At 39.0% G+C, this 23,621-nt stretch overlaps 1 protein-coding gene across 1 annotated transcript; it reads left to right on the top strand.

The window, feature by feature from the left end:
- The first annotated feature begins 8,786 nt into the window (after positions 1–8,786).
- On the top strand, positions 8,787–17,798 carry LOC136874803 (chaoptin-like). Its single transcript, XM_067148476.2, has 2 exons — positions 8,787–8,932; positions 16,727–17,798. The coding sequence occupies exon 2, from the start codon at positions 16,789–16,791 to the stop codon at positions 17,734–17,736; it is 948 nt and encodes a 315-aa protein (XP_067004577.2). The 5' UTR covers positions 8,787–8,932; positions 16,727–16,788; the 3' UTR covers positions 17,737–17,798.
- The last annotated feature ends 5,823 nt before the right edge of the window (positions 17,799–23,621 follow it).

Genomic DNA, 23,621 nt, shown 5'->3' with positions numbered 1-23,621 from the left:
TCACTCCCATAATTCAAGACAGGGAGATATTGTTATCCTTATTTATTTCATATGGTTATTCTTTGACATTGCCTCATTCTCTTAGGTTCTTTTATCCCGCGTAAGTCGGCTGTAACTTCTCGCTGTCTTGCATTATGGGAACGACATTTCATTGGCGTAATCTTCAACCAATGGCAGAGTCCATTCGCCTACCGTCAGCCATGGTTACTATGTTATTTATCCTGGCGAGCCTTATCAGCAGGATTCATAAAAACACTTTCAGGGCGTGACTTGTTTGATCTGGAGCATACGTATTTAGATCTAAAAGATCTATGGGTCTCTCAAGAAAACTAATTCGTACTAAACATAATATTATAAGGGTTACTTGTACTCACCATTTTATAGAAGTCCAGTCTATATGGAAATTCTCGGAAAATTCTTGGATTTTACTTTCATACATTATACACAATGATATGTACTTAAATTCCATGGCAATGGGTGATGTATTGTCAGTTGCACATTGTTGTAGTTATAGTAACCAGATCGATGTTTCTTGTTATAAGGGACGTATAACCGGCTCGCAAAGGGTGCCATCATCACTAACAGAGACTTCTAGTTTATTCTTTAATGTTATTCATGATTGAAATTAACCCTACGTTAGGCGCAAGGATGACTTTCCATACAGTCCTTTCTCTCGTAACCCTTATTTAAAATTGAGTGCTTTCTCTCGCATGCGGGCTGAGTCAGCGCTAACAGGGCCAGTGGTCCAGAGCTTTACTTGTATTTGTACAATATAAGTTAGACATTTTACCGCCTCGTCCCCCTCCTAACCCCCAAAAATATTGTTACCATCTTTGTCCTTAATAATCGAAAATTTTAATATTCATAGTACATATGGCGTATGGCCTCGGGAGAGCCCTGGTGCAGTTCTTTCGAGTGGACATCCATGAGCGACCTGTGCGTCTGTGAGGATGAAACCTAATGTTGAAAACGGTACACACACATACGCAGTCCCCGAGCCTGAGGAATAAACAAATGAAGGTTAAAATCCTCGACCCGTCCGAGAATTGATCCCTTGACCCTTTAGTTCAAAGGCCAGCATGATAACCAGTTAGTCAGAGAGCCGGACGATATTATCAATAATGCATATTGAAGCACTGCGTCAAAAATCAGTTTATTGCAGAGCCCAGAAGATGAAAATTGTAGAAAGCATTTCTAATGATAATAATATTATTTGTTTTACGTCCCACTAACTACCTTTACGGTTTTCGGAAACGCCGAGGTGCCAGAATTTAGTCCCGCAGGAGTTATTTTCCGTGCCAATAAATCTACCGACACGAGGCTGACATATTTGAGCACCTTCAAATAACACCGGACTGAGCCAGCATCGAACCTGCCAAGTTACGGTCAGAAGGCCAGCACCTCAACAGTCTGAGCCACTCAGCCCGGCGAAATCATTTCTGTAGATAACGATACATACTAGCCTTCAAAATACCGTAGCAGTGTTTCAAATGTGTTGTTCTAAACTGGTAATTTTTATGTATTAGGCCCTATAATAATTATATTCTACGTAGGATAGTTATTTTACGTGTTTTTAGAAATATAGTCAACGGGCGATAAGGAGTTTCTGAATCAAACTATTAAATTAATTATTAATTAAGTAATTATAAAGCCATACTCATCCAAGGGGACAAAATTGGTTTAGACCATAGCTAGATAAAGCGATCCTTCCAGACACCGAACGAGTTGACTGTGTGGTTATGGGCGCGCAGCTGTGAGCTTGCATTCGGGAGACAGTGGGTTCGAACCCCACTGTTGGCAGCCCTGAAAATGGTTTTCCGTGGTTTCCCACTTTCCCATCAGGCAAATTCTGGGTCTGTACCTTAATTAAGACCACAGAGGCATCCTTCCCACTCCTAGCCCTTTCCAATCCCATTGTCGTCATTAGATATATCTGTGTCGGTGCGACATAAAGCAACTCGTAATAATAAAAAAAAGTCCACAGGCAGGCCAATCATTACATTTTTTGTCATAGCAGTTTTCCCCTTAATTTTAAGAGTACAGTTACTTGAACTGAAAACGACTTGCCCTTGAATACCCCTTGTTAAAAGAAGAGACATTAATCGGCCCGTGTAAGAACGGTTTGAAGTCTGAGGACGGAACAGGCTTAATATCCTATCCATGAAAAAGAAGAAGAAGTAATGTCATTACACCTTCTCCTCCTTTTTGACTATTTCAAGGATAATCCAAATATTACTTATTCGACAGCTTCAGATGAGAATCTTCTTCACTGCATACGGCTGATTGTCGAGTTCTCGAGGCCAATTATATTTTTATCACTCTGTACAGTGATAACAGCCACTTCCGTAGAGATAGTGTATCTTCTTTTATAAGGAATGACATATTTCCTCCTTCCTTGTGTATCATCATCATGGACGAGAATAGGATATGTCACAGGACACAGGACGTTAACCGTGCCCCGTGCCGTCCTATGAAAGGAGCGGTTGACATTTTAACTGCTGTCTCAGTGTGACTTCAGTAATCGTTAAGGTAAGCACTTAGATGTCCAGAGAAATACTGGGCTTCTTTACGATTGTCTAATTGTTAAATATTAGGTCATCCATCTGGTAGAAAACATGGGTAGTATTACACCATTTCCTCCAAAATTACCCCGTAAAATAATAATAATAATAATAATAATAATAATAATAATAATAATAATAATAATAATAATAATAATAATAATAATAGCACAAGTATTTATTTATTTATTTATTTATTTATTTATTTATTTATTTATTTATTTATTTATTTATTTATTTATTTATTTATTTATTCGCACCGACTAAAGTAGGACTTTTGACGACGATGGGATAAGACAAGGCGATGACTGGGAAGGAAGCAAATGTAGCCTTAACAAGGTATGGTCCCAGCATTTCATAGTGTGAAAATGGGAAACAACGGAAAATCATGTTCTGGGCTGCCGATGATGGGATTCAAACCCATCACCGTCGGAATGTATGCTTACAGGAACGTGACCCGAACTACGCAGTCATTTCGATCGGTATAGTTATTTATTTATCGGTGACGAATTCGGCACATGTGACACACATCTTCTTCTTTTACTTCTTCTACTTCTGCTACTTTATGGCGGGCAGCTGTGAGCTTGCATTCGGGTGATAGTGGGTTCGAACCCCACTGTCGGCAGCCCTGAAAACGGTTATCCGTATTTTTCCATTTTCACATCAGGCAAATGATAGGGCGGTACTTTGATTGAGGCCACGATCGCTTCCTTCCTACTCCTAGCTCTTTCATATCCCATCGTCTCCGAAAGACCTATATGTGTCGGTGTGACGTAAATCAAGTTGTAAAATTTCTTCTTCTTCGTAGCTTTTACAAAGAAACCTATGATCAACACTTGGTGTGCATTAAGAGAGAGCTTATGGTTTTCTAGTAGGCTGTGATTAGGCATGTTTTTTCTCATTTATTTATGTAGGATTTCGTGAAAGGAAAATAACTTCTCCTGTTATTTCGCGAAATAGAACTTGCCCTATACCTTGAATTTCGCTTTAATACTTCCAGAATTATTCCAAAAAAGATTCTTTAGTATAACTTGTGAATTATTTATATGAAAGGTAGATATATAAATAGCAACAATACTAATAGTGATTCATTATTGCTCTACCATAGTCCTAATTAAGATTAATAGATTTTACCATAACTTAACCTTATAACTATGATTTGGTTCTTGTATGCTTTCTTTAATTTGTGAAGGACAACACAGCGTGGGAGCTTTCTTCTATTAGTCGTATCCGGTCATTGATAATCAAACCACCGAGCGAGCTGGCCGTGCAGTTAGGAGCACGCGGCAGTGAGATTGCATCCGGTAGATAGTGGGTTCGAATCCCACTGTCGGCAGCCCTGAAGATGATTTTCCGTGGTTTCCCATTTTCACACGAGGCAAATGCTGGGGCTGTACCTTAATTAAGGCCACGGCTGCTTCCTTCCAACTCCTAGACCTTTCCTATCCCATCGTCGCCATAAGATTTATCTGTCGGTGCGACGTAAGGCAACTAGCGAAAACTAGCGAAAAAATAAGTTATGATCAAACCGTACTTTGAAAGAACCCTACCTGCATCAACAGATGAACAGGGAACCCAAATAGATTTTAATACAGCAGTTGCAAAGAATTATATCTTTAAAAACAAAGTATCCAGCAATAATATCCGACTGTTATAACATTTTAAATTCAGGCAGTTGTTTTCCTTTTCCACACATTACCAGAATATTTTCATAGCTTGACCGAATTTCATTAGTGGTGTTGATGGTGATAATGGTGGTGATTATTGATTTAAGAAGAAGTGCAACTGGGCAACCATTGTCTATTAACACTAACCATAGAAAAACTTGGGAGAGGTCTGGCACTTCAAAGAATAAATAATATCAGCGAAAGAAAGACAAGGGTCACGAAGGGCGTGTAAATGAATGATTTCCTAGACAATGCAACTGACGATACTGTTGCCACACAGGGGCGAAACGCTGGTAATTTTAAGGCTGAAAAGGTCTAAAGAGCTTCATTAATTTTATAACATTATTAAATATTATTTAAGTTTCCTATTTATTCTCTAATTATTTCAATATTGACGTTCTCTTTGTGCAGGATGATGAACCCTGTCTATCTCATTATGGCTGTAGCGATGATCTTGAAGACATCAATCTCATACAAAGTAGTGCAGGCCAACTGGACTACTTGTCATCATGTAGCCCTGCATGAAGATAGCTATCACAGTCACCTGTGTGAAGTTCGGAGTAATAAGAGATCGAAGGAAGGTTACCCGCTCATAGAGTGTGAAAGAGAACATCTCGGTAGGTACAACATATTCCAGCAGTACGTCGCTGTGAACAAAGTGGCACTTCCAGAAAAGAACAACACCCCATTTTTGTGTCTTGGTCAGTACAGTATGAGACGCGATTACGAGTCCGTAACGGTGGAACTCAAATTCAACTACACTACAATAATCGGAGCAGCACGCATTCTGTGAGTATTGCTATATTAAAAATAATTAGGGTAGATGACATTGTGACCGTAAAAATATATTTTTTAAATCCTAGTTGCCAGGAATCTCTCTATGTAAAAATGAAATTATGTATATCTGTCATTCCTCATTCCCCAACGAAATCACGTCTAAATTGCTGCGTAGAATTTCATGAAGTTTTGCACAAACATTCTCAGAGAAACTTTCACATGAATAACTACACCTTATTTCAAAACATTGTACTGAAATGAAATGTCGTATGGCTTTTAGTGCCGGGATATCCCAGGACGGGTTTGGCTCGCCAGGTGCAGGTCTTTCTAGTTGACTCCCGTAGGCGACCTGCGCGTCGTGATGAGGATGAAATGATGATGAAGACAACGCATACACCCAGCCCCCGTGTCATTGGAAATAACCAATTTAGGTTAAAATCCCCGACCCGGCCGGGAATCGAACCCGGAACCCTCTGAACCGAAGGCCAGTACACTGACCGTTCAGCCAACGAGTCGGACAATATTGAACTGAAAATATATTAATTGCAAAAATTCACTGAATAGATTAGAGTGGCTCGGGGTAGGCTGTATTTCTTTCTCGTTCAATCACGCTGAATTGAGCTGAAATTTGGTATGCATATATGGATATTCAATTCAAACACATAAATATTCTCATTTTCCAATCATTCACCGCGTTGAAATGCCAGACAATAATACGTAGGTATTTACTGAACTTGAGCTCTTTTTATCCACTAGAAATCAAAATAATGCGCAAATTATTGGTATCTAATGCAAACACCTTTATCACTTCTCTTGTATCGCTTTGTGTAGTTTATCCGAAACACGGGACAAATTTCATGTCCTGGATTGGCAACTTGGGGCTCTCCTCAGCTCAGGCAACACCTCTTGCACTTTACTCTTGTGCCGCTTATTGTTAGTGTAGTTCATATCCTTGATTGGCAACTCTGCGGCAATTGTTGGTGTAGCACCTACTGTGTCTGACCTGGTCAGTCAGTTGTACCTAGGTATGATGCCATGTGACAGTCAGTGTGTGTCTGACTAGATTTATCATCTCCGAGCAATGACTGTCGTGATAGACGGCGGGACTAGACCATGGCTGATGTTCTAAGAAGGTAGGACATCTTGAAAATAGCCGTTTAAGAAAAATTCTCCCCTCCTGGTTGAAAGAGATATTTATTTTAACGTTATGTATTAGCTTGTAACTTTTAGGCAACGGCATTTATATCCATTCTATATTATTATATAAAATGTACTGTAAGTAAAATCAAAATTGTTTGTTCTTAAGCGATTAAAACGGCAAGTATTATAATATTTAAGTCCTTTTATGGTATCGCCATGCGGGGCTAACATCGGTTTTGCTTGTACATCTTTAATGTCATGGGAATGTTGAGGTGTGTTTCCCACGGAATCCTCTTCATTTTTCCTTTGCTGCGGCTAAGTTTTTCAAAATTTAACTATGTTCGCTTTTGAAATTAATCCTTCCTTTCCGCCTACCGCCGTGTAATTTGGGGTTAGCTTTTGTTTAATTGTGAAATCGTGTCCTAGTTTAATATTGTCAAAATAATTATGTTTGTAGAAGTACTTATGATTTTAAATTCCTAGCTTATTGCTAGTTTCAGCCTTTTTCTAAATTTGTCCTGCCCCTTTTGGTAAGTTTTGTTGTCGGCCATTTGTGTATGAGATTAGCTCTTGTATTATTGGTTCGATGTACCCATTTAGAGATCATTTTCTGTTTCTTGCCTTGTTGATTTCTGCTGTACGTAACTGAACGAATTACGCTCGAAATTACTTAGCAGTACGCGAACGTAGATTACCAACTTGGTTTAGTATTATAGGGCTTGTTTGCCAATACTGTGTGCAATCTACTTTCTAGTAAGGATTTCATTGATTGTTTTCTGAAACTTTTAGATTCTGTTTATCGCCATCTATCTTATATGAATGTTGAGGCACCGAGCTCGATAGCTGCAGTCGCTTAAGTGCGGCCAGTATCCAGTATTCGGGAGATAGTAGGTTCGAACCCCACTGTCGGCAGCCCTGAAAATGGTTTTCTGTGGTTTCCCATTTTCCCACCAGGCAAATGCTGGGGCTGTACCTTAATTAAAGCCACGGCCGCTTCCTTCCACTCCTAGCCCTTTCCTGTCCCATCGTCGCCGTAAGACCTATCTGTGTCGGTGCGACGTAAAAAACAACTAGCAAAAAAAATATATGAATGTTGAGGCCAGTTCTCCTAATATTTAAGATATATTGTACCCAACTATGTTTTTACAATCTGCTTTCCGTCGCACCGACACAGATAGGTCTTATAGGAACGACGGGATGGGAAGGAACTAGGAGTGGGAAGGAAGCGACCGTGGACTCAATTAAAGTGCAGCCTTGGCATTTGCCTGGTGTGAAAATGGGAAACCAAGGAAGACCTTCTTGAGGGCTGCCGACAGTGGGGGTCGAACCCATTATCTCCCAAATGCAACCAACCTTTATTTTATTTCATTTTATTTTATTTTATTTTATTTTATTGTACACTGTATTTATTTATTTATTTATTTATTTATTTATTTATTTATTTATTTATTTATTTATTTATTTATTTATTTATTTATTTATTTATTTATTTATTTATTTATTTGCTCAAATTTTTTTAAAAAATGGACTTGAAATACATTTTGGAAATTAAGAAATGTTTGTTATTTTTGCAACTGCCTCGTCCAGACCTGAGGCTTTGCCACTTGCTAACTTAACGTATTGTTAAAGTTAGCCCTATCTCAAAACAAAGCCCAGCATGTGTACTTAAAATGTAGTTTACTACAAAAAAGTAGCCATAAACGGGTTTTTTTTTTCAAGTTTCGAGCGCTTTCACAACAGCTCTTCATAAAAGTATCAACTCCATGTCGTTGACTAGTTACCCAACGTACACATCCAATGTAAATAAACGTCACAGTGCAACTTTCTTTATGTATCTTGAACTAGTGAATATTAGGGTTCATTCAGTCCTCTCAGGTTTCTTCCTAACTGATTTAACTTTATTCCCGGCAATGTCAATATTCATATCACACTCGCTTGCACCTGTTTTCAAGCTTATAAGCCAAACTGCTTACTATATTTACACCCAACTAAATTCCTCCCTGCAACTTTATATAGTTTAGTAAATTATTCATGTATTCTATGATTAAGGGTGAAAGAATAAAGCCTTGTATATCTCATGTAAGTACTTTGAACCAACAACTTTGGTTGCCTGTTGTCCCATAACCCCCTCCTCTCTTTTCTCCTGGTAATGCTTCAAATGCCTCCTCTAGAACTGCAAAACACAGGCATAATTACCCACTCTTCTAGCAGCATTTTCAGTTAGTTGACGCATACTGAATATCTAATCGTGAAAACTCCTTTATGGTACGAAACCACACTGCTTTTGCTCCGATATACTCCCCACCATTGATCGCACCCTCCTTCCTAAAATTATTGTGAATATGTTCCCTGCTATAATAAAAGAAATACTTCGATAATTGGTACAATCGTTCCAGCGTCTTTGATATAAAATAAATAAATGGAATTATGTATTGTCTGTTTACAGAGAGAAAGGACGACACCTACAGGTGGTGAAACTTAAATTGCAGATATCACAGCAAAAGTTTCACCCACCTTCAGCCTTCAGTCATTGTCCTAGGGATAAGGAATTTTGGACTGGTCTATACGAAGGAGTACCAACTAATTGGTTGTTGAATTTGAAAATTGTATCCCACAATTCTACCGGCAAACGTGTTCCTATTATAAAATCCTATTTTAGAAAACTATCATCAACTACTCTGAATGAAATCGAGATATATGGTCACTCCCTTGAAGAGAGACTCACACTGCCTTCTTTGCCACACTTGAGAAAACTCATTCTACAGCGAGCTAACCTGGTCTTCATCGGTAAGTAAAGCTGTGTCCTCTGTTTGTATAAAACATATTTTCTCACTAGGATTTGGCTTAAATTGCGATCGTGATTGCAGTTGAGTTGCGGTTTATATAGACATGTGAATTGCAAAATATATACGCACATCGTACATGTCCACTCACCGAGCTCAAAAGTGGGTTGCGAGCAGCTCTGGACCAGGCCAACTTGGAAGGATGATCAGATAAGACATTAGAACAAAATGAGTGATTATGAACAAGAATCAGGCACATTCCTCGTTGCTCAAATACAATATTACATTTATATCAAGCATGTTTATATAAAGATGATCAAGCTTTCATACTACACATTTTAGCTTTCATTATAAACGATAAAGGAGTACTGAAAACATGAAGGAGGTCGGTTGTTATATTCTCTTCATTTTTGTATTCTTTGGATTATTTGTAATCTCTAATTATTTTACTTGACTCTTGAATAGCAAGTTGATCACACAAGTACTGACATTTTCCTCTCCATATAACGGTTCCTGATTATACTTGGCTTGGCTAACACGGGGCCTCGTTTATGCCATACTGTACCTTATTTCCAAAGTCCATATCATTGGACAAGGTATACACAGTTTGAGCCTGCTCAGTTTTTCAGTCAGGTAGTGAACGATGCAGCAATTACTTTCTATTCAAACTCCACATTGTTGGTTAAAGATCGGAACTCTTTTGTAGAAAGTTTTATTCTCTACAATTCTCTACGGCATACTGTAGTTCATGGGTATCTTCAACGGTTTAGACAACGTAAGCCGAGAAAGTGTTCCCATGTATAATGAAGCTATGGATACGTACAAAAATTCTACACAGGGTAGGATTTGAATCGTAGATCCATTTTCAGATGTCATTCTCGATCCCTTTATTCGTGATCCGATGTACCCTTCTTACTTCATTTTGTAAAACCACATTTCAAAAGCTTCCATTACCTTTCTTTCTTAGCTACTTCTTGTACATGTTTCACTTTCATGCACTGCCATACTCCACGCAAAAATCCTCAATAACACCTTTCTCATGGGCAGACCTGCGTTTGATGTGAACAAAATTATGTTCTTCAGAAATACTTTCTTTGCTTGCCCAATTCTGTTTTATGTTCCCCACTTCTGTCATCTGTAGTTATTCTATTACCTAACTAACAATACTCATTACTTATTTCCTAATCTAATATTTCCTGCGTCATCTGATTTCGTTCGAATGCATTCCGTCACTATTGTTTAGATTTATTGTTTTCATCTTCCTCCATGACCCCTAAGACCCATACCATTCCTCGCTTTGAACCGTGATTCCTATTCCAATTCCTCTTTGATTTCCCTTACTTCCGTTCTACACAAACACTGAAAACGAGTGACAAGAGGCTGCAGCCCTGCCTGACACCTTCTTTTCCTTTTCTTCGTAACTCTTGATTTTTTCACTGCAGTCTTTTTTTGTGTAGATTACAGATAACACTTCCTTGTGTCCCACTTAACTACAGAATCTAGAATAGCTTGGTCCAATTAACGTCATCAAATGACTTCTACATTTACAGAATGCAAAGTATTGGGCCCTACAAATACATACTCCGCAGTAAGTTGGGTTGCCGTATCTGGCAGGCGCGTTGTCTGCAGTGCATTACGTTTCCGCACCAATCATGCGAACTTGCTAGGAAAGGAAAGTGAAATAAAAAGTGCCCCCTCTCTGTACTGCACACAGTGCCATTGCCACTCTTCTCATTGTGCTGTTTCATACTCTTGTTAACATTCCCGATGAATTTTTTTCTGTCGCAAGAAACTTACGCAAAATGTCAGCCATGTTTATAGACAATGTTGCATAAATTTGATCGCGTAAATAGCCCCATGATCATAGAGCCGCAACCTTGTGATCCAAAACAAAACGAGATAGTACATACGTAAATTTATATTTAAGTAATAATGTAATTCATGGTCTGATGTACGCTACTCAGTTTCTCAGCGATCCTTTCAGAGAAAACCTCACGTTGCAGGCGCAGAGTTGAGTGCTGTTTGAACGGCAGCCGGTGCAGATTGTGTTTAATAATTCGATACATTTGAACGCGATATATCAGAGTGTACTTGTATGAAGTTGAGTGGCAATTGCTTCTCACCATATTCACATCCTCTAGATCGCTTTAACGTGTCGTCAGTGGACAATTCCGACGTAAAAAGTACCATGCTGATGTAGCGTCTTTTTTACATTTCGTCACATACTGCGATCGGGATGTCGTCAGTCTGAATATTGCTGTGCATAAAGCGTGGTTTCTTGTCGTTCAATACGACGACGTTCTGCAAATATAAGTGCTATATCCACAAGATTCGTAATAACGTAGTTGTTCTATTGCTATGCAATTGACTGGATTGAGTGTTTAGACACTAGTGCTGTTTGTACCCTGAGCAATACAGAGAGCCCTCATTCTTTGATTCAAGTCCTTTCTTAGTCTGTATCCCCTACAATCTTTGGCAACTTCTGCAGATTCACATTGTTAGGTGAACGTCTTTCGTGCAACGCAATGATGACCAGGTATACCACTCATTCTACTGCGGAGTATGTATCTGAATCACTCGCTATGTAAGATTGCCCTTCTCAGTTCTACCCTCTAAGACCAGATGTAATATCAGTATTAAAAGGTCATAAATAAATAAATAAATAAATAAATAAATAAATAAATAAATAAATAAATAAATAAATAAATAAATAAATAAATAAATAAATACTTTGGCCCTAAAATTAACATTCATGAAATCAAGAACGTTGTTATCCATTAAAAGAGTGTCATATTTCAATTATCGAGTATGCTGATTGTCCGCCTCTGTGGTGTAGTGGTTAGTGTGATTAGCTGCCACCCTCGAAGGCCCGGGTTCGATTCCCAGCTCTGCCACAAAATTTGAAAAGTGGTACGAGGGCTGGAACGGGGTCCACTCAGCTTCGAGAGGTCAAATGAGTAGAGTTGGGTTCGATTCCCACTTCAGCCATCCTGGAAGTTGTTTTCCGTGGTTTCCCACTTCTTCTCCAGGCAAATGTCGGGATGGTACCTAACTAAGGGCCACGGCCGCTTCCTTCCCTCTTCTTTGTCTATCCCTTCCAATCTTCCCATCCCCCGCAAGGCCCCTGATCACCATAGCAGGTGAGGCCGCCTGGGCGAGGTACTGGTCATCCTCTTCAGTTGTATCCCCGACCCATAGTCTGAAGCTCCAGGACACTGCCCTTGAGGCGGTAGAGGTGGGATCCCTCGCTGAGTCCGAGGGAAAAACCAACCCTAGAGGGTAATCAGATTAAGAAATAAAGAGTATGCTTGTTAATGCATGTATGGAGTCCGGATATAGAGTCAAAACCAGAGTTTTAAATTAAACGATCTTGTAAGCAATCGTGACTTCCAGTTTAAAACAAATTAGCGTGTCGCGAATTCTTTTGTGTTGACGGCGCTGATTTAGGCTGTCGAAAGCTGGATAATAGAGATTGCGTCAACGTACTAATTGCAGCTTTGAAATATAGATGTACTGCAGAATGTTGAAGGTCCCGTGGGTAGACCACGTTACCAACAAGAAGGTACTCCGTCGTGCCGAGAAATCTTGTGAAGTTGCAAAACACAGGAAAGAAGAATATTTCAGCGATATTTCTGAAATTGCAAAGATAGCCTGATATAAACAATCATAGAAGGCAAGGTAGAATGTAAATGTGGACGTGAGTGGAGAAGATCATCCTGGGTTCGAAACCTCCGACAACAGTACGATATCCAGTATACGATAACTCTGATACGGAAAAAGCAAAATATACTAAAAGTTACTCCATGATATTCATCAAATTCCTGTGAGGAGAAGACCCCCGGAATAATGATGATGATGATAATGATAATAATAATAAATAGTGAACTACTAATTGTATGTTAATGTGTCTGTATGTCTGTATGTATAGAAAAGCAGGTAAGTAGAGGGTGTGTCCCCGATGTGCAATGCAATGTTGAATCATGAGCAGTATGGAGCTAAGAAGGCCCTCAATCACGTCTTGCGGAACTGTAGCAAATGTTTGCTGCACCATGAGGCTCAGTTTGTCCACAGTTCAGAGCGGGTGAGGAGAGTTGTGTAGACGTCTACCCATCATGTCCCACACATGTTGAACACCGCTTAGGTGTGTGGACCTTTAGGGATACTGTAAAAGCGTAATTTTCCCCAGAGAAGACTACACCGTGAGGGCAGGCATTGTCCTGCTGAAACATTCCATTTACAACGGTTTCCATCAGAGAGACAACCACTTGATTGACAATCATGTCCGCATACTTTTCAGCAGTCATTCTACCCTCACATGCCACTAGTGACGGACGAACTCACACGAAAGCCAACAGATTCCCAGGCTGTAATGCTTGGGTTTAGACCCGTGTTCCTATCGACAGTAAGATTCGCGTGGTCTCTCCTCCCGGTATGCTGTCGGATACTGTTACGACTATAACTGCAGACCAAAGCGCGATTCATCGCTGAAGACGACACTATGCCATCTGTCGGCTCAGTGTGATTGTTTCCAAAACCCACATATCGATGCTGAGGGATCAGTGGAACACTTCATGCAGAGACACAGGATCGTAAACCAGCTGCACGCAAACGATTACCAGTTGTTTGTTATGTAACGTGTAGTACCACAGTTGTACGAATTTCCGTTGCTGATGTTCAGGGTTCCATCGGGGACACCCGAATGATGCGGTGATTGTCCCGCACAGATGTCCGTCGCGTTGATTCTGCCCCAGGTCTCCGAGCGTACGTCCGTTCATTTGAACCTTCCTGTCATAAGTATTGTACCGTAGATGCAATTCAGTCACTATTGTAGCTACAACTCGCCCGGACAGCCTACTTTCACGCAGACCTATTATCAGGGCCCTCTCAACAAGTGATCCACCCCGGTAAGCGAAGCCTTTTTCACAAGTAAATACTTCACATTACTGCACCTCACAAACTACACGTTACCTAAGCTCTACTGGGCTTCACCTACAGGAGGAGGTTCGTCCATGGCTAGTAAGGAGGGAAGGGGCATATGAACAATCCTCTTGGCCTGAAATCAATATCGTTTACGTGCCTAACTCACACAATTCCTTATCTTCCAATATCACCTCAAATTCCCTATTTCTTGATGGTGTTCTAATTTCCAATTTCCCTTGTTAAATGCTAAGGTGAATGGGACAGTGTCAACGTTCCTTCTGCTCATTTCATATGAGACTATTGTGGCATATCATAAACGAGTTATTCTGAAACATTTCTCCGTATTGCCTGCATATGTTGTGCATGAGACGGCAAAGCGAACTCTGACGACATCTATCTATGAACAGTATAACTAGACTTGTGTACGGACTCTTATCAAGAGAGCGCTCAACTATCGCCACACTACCGCTCGTGCGGGCTACTTGGGAAAGAGGCTGTCTGCCGTAAAACTGATTGTAGACGGACGCTGGCAACCATGTCTCCGCTTTCATAACCTAAAATGAGCGATAACCCGACAGGAATTGGATAAATCTGTTCTGAGAATCCCATTTAGGGATCAAACTAAGTTCTGGTTTATTTTTTTAACTTAGAATGTAAGATCTTGTAAATACTGTGCTTGTTTGGTAACGGTAGTTGCCAGCGCATGGGTCAGCATTTGGGTAAAATGTTATCGTATACCTCTTCACGACTGTAAGTACCTTATTTTATTTTATTTTCTTGGTGGAGTCATATTATATTTTATTTATGTGTCGTTTTGATTATTGCTGTGGGAATTATGGTGAGATTTCGTTTTGTTTTCTACACATGTTTTCGTTTGTACCTTTTAAGTAATATGCTCTTTGGTTTCGCCGTTAAACTTAACATTCTTTACTTTTCAAATTTTATTTTTCCTCTCTGATTGATTTTTATTCTGCTCGTTTGGTGTGTGTTTCTTTATATTATTTTGTTGTTGCGTGTATTTTTGCTATTTAAATTATCTGGTGATTTATTGATATGGCAATCCTTGCCCTGTGTGCTTGCTTGTCTCCATTCTGACATTCCGTTTTGGTTTATTCATTTTAATTGCGTTTGTTTCGACTCCGTAATGTCCGTACGTTGACCTATGTGCTGCGTAAACACCATTTGTCACCCTTAATATTTTTTCCTTCTTAGTTAATATCCTATTATTAATAATAATTAATTTTAGCCCAGTAAACTTTTATATTCATGTCTTTCATTTAATTAAAACTTCATATTAAGAACCATATTTATGTTCCTATACATATAGAAGTAAATTCTGGGACGTACAACAATTTTAAGTTGGTTTTATTTCAAGTTATAATGTTAAAATATAATATTCTCAAGAAATTGTTTATTTAACATATATTATTTGTGGGGTTTTAGGCAATTCCTTGATGGATGGTTTTCTAACGTTCGCTATCCTTATCATAACTTCACATTGTTGTATTATCTTATCCCTGCCATGTCCAATTACGTAACTGTGTCATAGTTGGCGTTGTTAATTTGATTATTATTGTCTTGAGCTTGGCGTGAGGTCGTGTTTGACTCTCCGTGTGTGTTGACGTCTTGTTCTCTAGCTTATTGAATATGGGTTTTAATTTTGTTGATTTTCTTATCCGTTGGTTTTTATTTGGAATTTGAGTTTAATTTATTTGAGTCGAATTTTTTTCTAATTTTGAGCTGGCTTATGTGCTAAATATTTTTCGTCGGGATATATTTTTGTTTTAATTTCACGTAATGATTTGTGGATCTATGTCTCTGTCCTTATTTCGTGTGTGTGATTCCTCCACTAGGGATTGTCCTAATCCACTCACGGTTACTCAGCCTGACTGTTCGTCCCACAGCTTATGTTTCTAAATCTGATTCAGTGTTAAAAAAAAGGATTTGAATGGGTAAAAATTTAAGTTATTTTAAGGAGTTCTTTACATAGTCTGTTTAGTAAAATGAATATTTTTATTTTAAAACTGCTATATTTATTTTAATTTCATCGGTTTATTTAGTTGGCAAATATTTTATTATATTATTACAGATCTGTTTACTTATATTTTTAATTTTTTTCTTTTACTTTACAAAGCAATTGAAAAACTTTCAAATTTCCTTTTATTTACCAAACTATTAAATCATTAAGATTTATCTGTATGTTATCTATCCCATAAACTTTAATTATAGCGTGTTTATAAAAAAACTGGTGTTATTTTTTTAAATGGAGTGGGTTTTCAGTTCAGTTTTCTCGCTTCCACTTATGTCCTGGTAAGTTGTATATATTAGTTGCTGTATGTTATTATTGTTTTGTCCTTCCATCCTTGTTTTATACGTTACCCTATGGCGTTTCCTGAGTGTAACGTCATTCTTTGTCATTTCAGTTTGGCGTTGCACTTGTGTATCGTCGTCAAAGCCATTCCATCCTCAGACGGCATCAAAATGAGCGTAACACAGACGGGATTCATGGAAACAAGCGTTGCTGTTAAATACATTTCCTCTTCCACAACGACGACTTAAGTGCATCCCAATATCTAAATCAGTACGTGCATGTTTTAGTTCTCTTAAGCGCTTTATGGATTTTACGTGTCTTTAAGTTTGTTGTGGAAACCAGATTTGTTTAAATGCATCCATACCTTTTTTGTGGAAATTATCAGTCAAGGCTAGCTTGGCAAAAACATGCAACTGGAAGCTCAGGTACGCGTTGTTATTAACTTTCACCGGCTTAAAATGGAATGGCCGTGGTGACTATATGTACATTAACTTTGAAACAATTTATCACCGTCCACCTTTAGGGAGGTAGTTTGTTTTAACATAGATTTTCTGCCCTATGTTACAGATGGATTTCACGCGGCACCAAACCTGGAGCAAATAGAATTATCTGGAAATTATATCAAAAACATGCCGCAGGTCTTCAGCCGCAACTTTCAGAAGCTTCGGATCCTAAATCTGTCTAGGAATAAGATACACTTCATGTTCCTAGGGATAGGATTCCCAACAGATTCTTACGGAAGAGTCAGTAAAAAGAGAGGATCTCGCCTTCCCCTGCTGAGGTCACTTGACCTTTCTTACAATGAGATCAAAGACTTGGCCTTCCCGTTCGACTACCCTCTCGTTCCGAGCTTGGCGACTCTCAACCTCAGCTACTGCCAAATCGATTATCTGCCAATAAAAAGGCAAAACCCTTTTAGATGCATGCCTTCCCTTTTGTATTTAGACCTTTCACACAATAATATTATGCATTTAAGTCAAACAAGTTTCGTAGTGAATCAAAAACTTAACTTGATTGATTTATCAGGAAACAAACTCGTAGAATGGCCGGTGTTCGATTATTGTGAAATTAGGTTCTTAAATTTGTCTAGTAACAGCTACACAAGTTTGAAGAAACTGTCCTTAAACCACTCTAGAATTGAATACATAGATTTGTCATGGAATAGGATTTCAGAATGGAATGAAACCGATATATTTTATTATCCGAAAGGATTAGAATCGAGTATTACGAAAGTAAATTTGTCCTACAGTGCTATTAGTTCACTCTCTGAAGAAATGTTCATTTCTTTCAAGGCACTTGGAGGTATTGATATTGGAAATAGTTCCGCAGATTGTGTCCACTTATTAAGATGGAGGGGAAGTGAACATATTAAAAATATATACAGTTTAGGTAGACGAAATCATCTAAGCTGCAATGTTACAACACAGGAGGACCCATCTACTCGTATTACTCGTACGTCTGCTCTACGAGTTAACGAGAATGTGTTCGGTACTGCCTTGATGTTGCCTCTCGTACTGCTGTGCATTGTTGCCATATACTCTATTGTGTTCAGACTGAGATATGCCTCGTACACATAGAGAGATGCCAAGTTCGGAAATAAAGTCTTTGACTACGATGTTTGAGGCTATTTCCTACTTTGTTCTTTACTCACTCCATCACTACCACTAACCGTGGCGAAAATGTAATACGCGATGCCATTTTGACTCGCTAAGTATTCCTTTTGCTCCGTAACCCCTCCGACACTCACTCCATTTCTGGCTGGCGGTCGACCAGGTTTCAATTTGTATTTGTCGCGTTGGTACCGGTCAGACTATTTACCTACCTGTACTTCTTAAAACAGAAATCACTACCACCACTTCACTTCCCCATCTGATTTCCTGCTCTAGATAGGTGCTATAAGTGTAACATTACCACGGTACGGATTACCTCGGAGATACTGTAATTTTTATTCTTTCAATAATATTACCAAAGTGCTCATAATCTAAATTGCAGTACTTTCCAAAGTTATCAATATGTGCCGACATAAGGATACCTATTATCTTTTGTATTTTGAATAGAACTGTACTCTAAATATGTACCTGAAATCAACGTAAGTCACGTTTTATGAAAACCGGGCGAGTTGGCCGTGCAGTTAGGGTCGCGCAGCTGTGAGCTTGCATCCGGGAGATAGTGGGTTCAACCCCCAATATCGGCAGCCCGGAAGATGGTTTTCTGTGGTTTCCCCATTTTTACAACACGCAAATGCTGGGGCTGTACCTTAATTAAGGTCACGGCCGCTTCCTTACCACTCCTAGGCCTTTCCGGTCCCATCTTCGCCATAAAACCTATCTGTGTCGGTGCGACATAAAGCAAATAGCAAGAAAAGAAAAGAATACTAGCATTTTAAGAGCCATATAAACGTAAGTCCATTGTCATTTCATGTGTATGACAATAAAATAATAATTAACCATTTTAAGTGTGAATTATAGTAATGAATGTGTTCAGTGACCAAAATTACACAAAATACATCAAGAACAGTGATGAACATTTATTGCCTAAGTCATAAACCAGCAAAAATGCTCTACAACTGATGTTTCTCCTCTCTCCTGTAAAATGACTAAAATGTGACTTACGTTGGGTTAGCTCTCAGGTTCAGATCTGGTACATGTATTATTTTCTGCCCTCTTTAACAATAATATTCATAATAATAGTTATTATAATAATAATGGTTGGGTAATGTAGCTGAAGGCTTCTATTCGGGAGCTAGTGGGTTCAAACGCCACGGTCGGCAAATCTGTGAAACCTGAGAGCTAAAGCAACGTAAGTCACGTTTTAGTAATTTTACGGGAGAGAGGAGGAACATCAGTTGAATCAATCAATACTGATCTGCATTTAGGGCAGTCACCCAGGTGGCAGATTCCCTACCTGTTGTTCTCCTAGCCTTTTCTTAAAAGATTTCAATGACATTGGAAATGTATTGAACATCTCCCTTGGTAAGTTATTCCAATCCCTAACTCACCTTCTTATAAATGAATATTTGCCCCAATTTGTCCCCTTGTATTCAAACATTATCTTCACATTGTGATCTTTCCTACTTTTAAAGACGCCACTCAAACTTATTAGTCTGCTATTCCACGCCACCTCTCCGCTGACAGCTCGGAACATACCACATAGCCGAACAGCTCTCCTTCTTTCTCTCAATTCTTCCCAGCCGAAACTTTTCAATATTTCTGTAACGCTACTCTTTTGTCCGAAATCACCCAGAACAAATCGAGCTGCTTTTATTTGGATTTTCCCAGCTCTTGAATCAAGTAATCCTGGTGAGCCCTCTCCTTTACATCCTTACTACAACCCCTAAACACCCTCATAACCATGTGCAGAGATCTGTATCCTTCATTTACAATCCCATTTATGTGATTACCCCAATGAAGGTCTTTCCTTATATTAACACCCAGATACTTACAATGATCCCTAAAAGGAACTTTCACCCCATCAACGCAGTAATTAAAACTGAGAGGATTTTTCTTATTTGTGAAACTCACAACCTGACTTTTCACCCCGTTTATCATCATACCATTGCCTACTGTCCCTCTCACAACATTATCGAGGTCATTTTGCAGTTGCTCACAATCTTGTAACTTATTTATTACTCTATAGAGAATAACATCATCCTCAAATAGCCTTACCTCTGATACCACTCCTTTACTCATATCATTTATATATATATATTTGTTACCCTGGTTTGGTGGATCAGCAGAGGTGAAAGAAGGTGCTGGGATGAATAGGTCTCAGTATACGAAATTAAAGTTAATTTAAAATTTAACAAGGTTATATTTTCTTTTCAAGATCAAGAAATAAATAATATAACAGGTACTCGGTAGCCTAGCAACAAATCGAGAATGTACAATTACAGTTGTTACAGAATTTGGGCTCCGAGACACAGACACACAATTCTTGAGCAATTAGCCCAACTTTAGCCAAATAGCAGGTTTGACAAAGGGGCAGAAAACCCCAATCATGCCCAGGAGCACTTGCTTCCTATTACTCAGTAAAGCCTCCTCGAGGCACACAGAAACCAAAATTTTAAGAAAGAGCAACCCGCTCTTAAAGTTCAAGCCTATCAAAGGCCACACCAAACTCGACTTTCAAGCTGACCTCCAAGCACATGAAAACAGGGGTAAAAATACCCAACCTACTGAGGCCTATTCAGTAAAGAAGCAGGTTAATTACATGGCCTCAAAAATACCAACTTGAGAGGAGGCGAAACTGCACTCCTAATACATTTCTTTAAAACCTATTTGGCACTAGGCCGCTTATGCAAGGGCTAATCCCATACTAAAGAGGTGACTTATATAAGAAAATGATTTATATTACATTAGGAAGGGAAGAAACGGTTGTGAAAATAAGTTCACCTAAAAGCAATAGGAGTGGGAGCTCGAGAGGGTTAAGCACTCTCTATCCCAATATGTAGTTTAAAGAGATAGAATCTATACCCAGTGTCTTTTACATTTTAGAGGAAAGTTACATGGTAAGAGGTATCGAACCTGCCCCGAGAGTTAAACTGCTGAGCTAGCAAGAAAAGAAGTTATTAAAAGGCCATTACCTTATTGATGAACCGCTGCCCGAAGAAAGAGGCGCTTCCCGCCCCCTGCTACATAATTTACACAATGATAGATGTTACTGAAGTGGCGAGGAGACCAGAAAATCAGCAGTTTATATACCCTCGCAGAAGATTCGAGACGTTTCATGAATGATTACAACCCGCCCACAAAATTTTATTGGTTACCGAACACAGTTACAGAGTAGGTTGGGGAAGAAAGCCCCGATTGGTCGAAAATTAATTTAAGAAATTCGGGATTGGCTAATTTCAAAACTGGCGGAACGAACGGATTAACATTGCCAACTCAAACAATGACAGAAAGAAATTTAACAAAGAACAAACTTATGACTACAAAATTTCTTCAAAGAAAGGTTCCTTCACTTTGCACTAGGGTGCACAATTGTAGTTCTTAAGTGGTGCCATCTAGAAGAGAATGTTCACACTTCTTGCTACAGAGAAAACAAATATAAATCGAAAAAGACACAGTTCAGAACCCTTCAAAATTTACAATAGCGACATCTTCTGAGAAACTTTAGAATTAACATGGTTTTTAAAGTTCAGGCTTCCTCCAGTAGAGGAATTTCAACAGGCGCAAATTTTGAATTAACGGCGTGGAGGTGTACCGCCCGGTACAATATTTATAAGAAAACATAAAGGTCCAATAATACTGCATTGAGTAATTCCCCTCTTCATTATTACAGGGTCAGATAAAGCTTCGCCTACTCTAATTTTCTGAGATCTATTTTATAGAAATATAGCAACCCATTCAGTCACTATTTTATCTAGTCCAATTGCACTAATTTTTTGCCAGTAGTCTCCCATGATCCACACTATAAAATGCTTTAGACAGGTCAATCGCGATACAGTTCATTTGACCTCCAGAATCCTAAATATTTGCTGTACCTTGCTGCAATCCCACAAGTTGAGCTTCAGTGGAATAACCTTTCCTAAAACCGAATAGCCTTCTATCGAACCAGTTATTAATTTCGCAAACATATCTAATGTAATCAGAAAGAATGCCTTCCCAAAGCTTACATGCAATGCATGTCAAGCTTGCTGCGCTGTAATTTTCAGCTTTATGTCTATCACCCCTTCCTTTATACACAGGGGCTACTATAGCAACTCTCCATTAATTTGGTATAGCTCCTTCAACCAAACAATAATCAAATAAGTACTTTAGATATGGCACTATATCCCAACCCATTGTCTTTAGTATATCCCCAGAAATCTTATCAATTCCAGCCGCTTTTCTAGTTTTCAACTTTTGTATCCTATTGTAAATATCATTGTTATCATGTGTAAATTTTAATACTTTAGCATTAGTCACCTCCGCTCTCTGGACATTTTCCCTGTAAACAACAATCTTTACATACTGCTGACTGAATACTTCTGCCTTTTGAAGGTCCTCATACACACACTCTCCTTGTTCATTAATTATTCCTGGAGTGTCCTTCTTGGAACCTGGTTCTGCCTTAAAGTACCTACATATACCCTTTCATTTTTCACTAAAATTTGTATGACTGCCAATTATGCTTGCCATCATGTTATCCTTAGCTTCCTTCTTTGCTAGATTCAATTTCCTAGTAAGTTCCTTCAATTTCTCCTTACTTCCACAGCTATTTCTAACTCTATTTCTTTCCAGTCTGCACCTCCTTCTTAGTCTCTTTATTTCTGTACTAGCAAGGTACCCGTGCTTCGCTACGGTATTATACTGAAATTTGTAATTGAATGCTTATTGTTTTAGATATATAATCCGCCGAAATTCGCGGTCTGACACGTTTTCAGCGAGAATCCACCAATATTCCCGATCTGACTCGTTTTCTATTAGATTACGCCACGTTTCCACCCATTTTTCAATCTTCCTTTCCAGCAATCGATTTCGTACTTCCCGGGCTAGGCTCAGGTATTCTTCCCGGTCAGTTGGGTCCGTAAATCTTTGCCAGACCGTATTTTATTTTAATCATTTTCAATCTGGATAAAATCCTTCAGGAGATCCGGCGTGGTGTCATATTGGGTGCCTTGGCGGCACTGAACCCGCGGCCGGACTGCATTCTAAGTCATTACCCGTCCAGGAGCCGTTTCCAGCGCGGTCCGCACATTTGACGACGGTCCGGAACATTATTATTATTATTATCATTATTATTATTATTATTATTATTATTATTATTATTATTATGTGTTGCTGGGATGAATGATGACAGGGAAAACCGGAGTATCCGGAGAAAAACCTGTCCCGCCTCCGTTTTGTCCAGCACGAATGTCACATGGAGTGACCGGGATTTGAACCACGGAACCCCAGCTGTGAGAGGCCGGCGCGCTGCCGTCTGAGCAACGGAGGATCCTTATAAGTACATTAAGAACAGTAAAATCAATTGGTCTCACCTCCTTTTGCACCCCACCGCCGTTAGTTTTTACTGCCAACCCCCCCCCCCCCAAATTAAAAGAACGCGTGTTTCTTTATGTTTAAGGGAGATTCCAAACACCAATGTTCACGTCTATTACCTTCAGTTTTGAGATATAAGTATCCCCATAAATATAATTTACTTTTGTCACTTCATTTCAAACTACTCCCCCCCCCCCCCCCTTAGTGAATTTTCCCGCAAAAAATACTTGTTTCTTTAATAGTGAAGGATCTTCTAAATACCAATTATCACGACTCTAACTTCTTCACTTTTTGATTTATGTGTCCTCATGAAAGGAATTCAACTCCTTTACACTCCCGCCCCCCAAGATGGTTTCCCCCCCAAAACGCGTTTTTCTTCGTTTTTAAAGGAGATCCAAATACGAATTTTCACGTCTGTAACAACTTTAGTTTTTATTAGATATATATATTCTCATACAATTAAAGTCAATTAATTTTTCAATTCTTTCCGAGAATACGTG

Source organism: Anabrus simplex, chromosome 5 (genome assembly GCF_040414725.1).
Source record: "Anabrus simplex isolate iqAnaSimp1 chromosome 5, ASM4041472v1, whole genome shotgun sequence".
In the NCBI taxonomy this organism is placed as follows: domain Eukaryota; kingdom Metazoa; phylum Arthropoda; class Insecta; order Orthoptera; family Tettigoniidae; genus Anabrus; species Anabrus simplex.
Note: the sequence above shows the minus strand (reverse complement) of the source record. Positions and strands in the feature narration are given on the sequence as shown.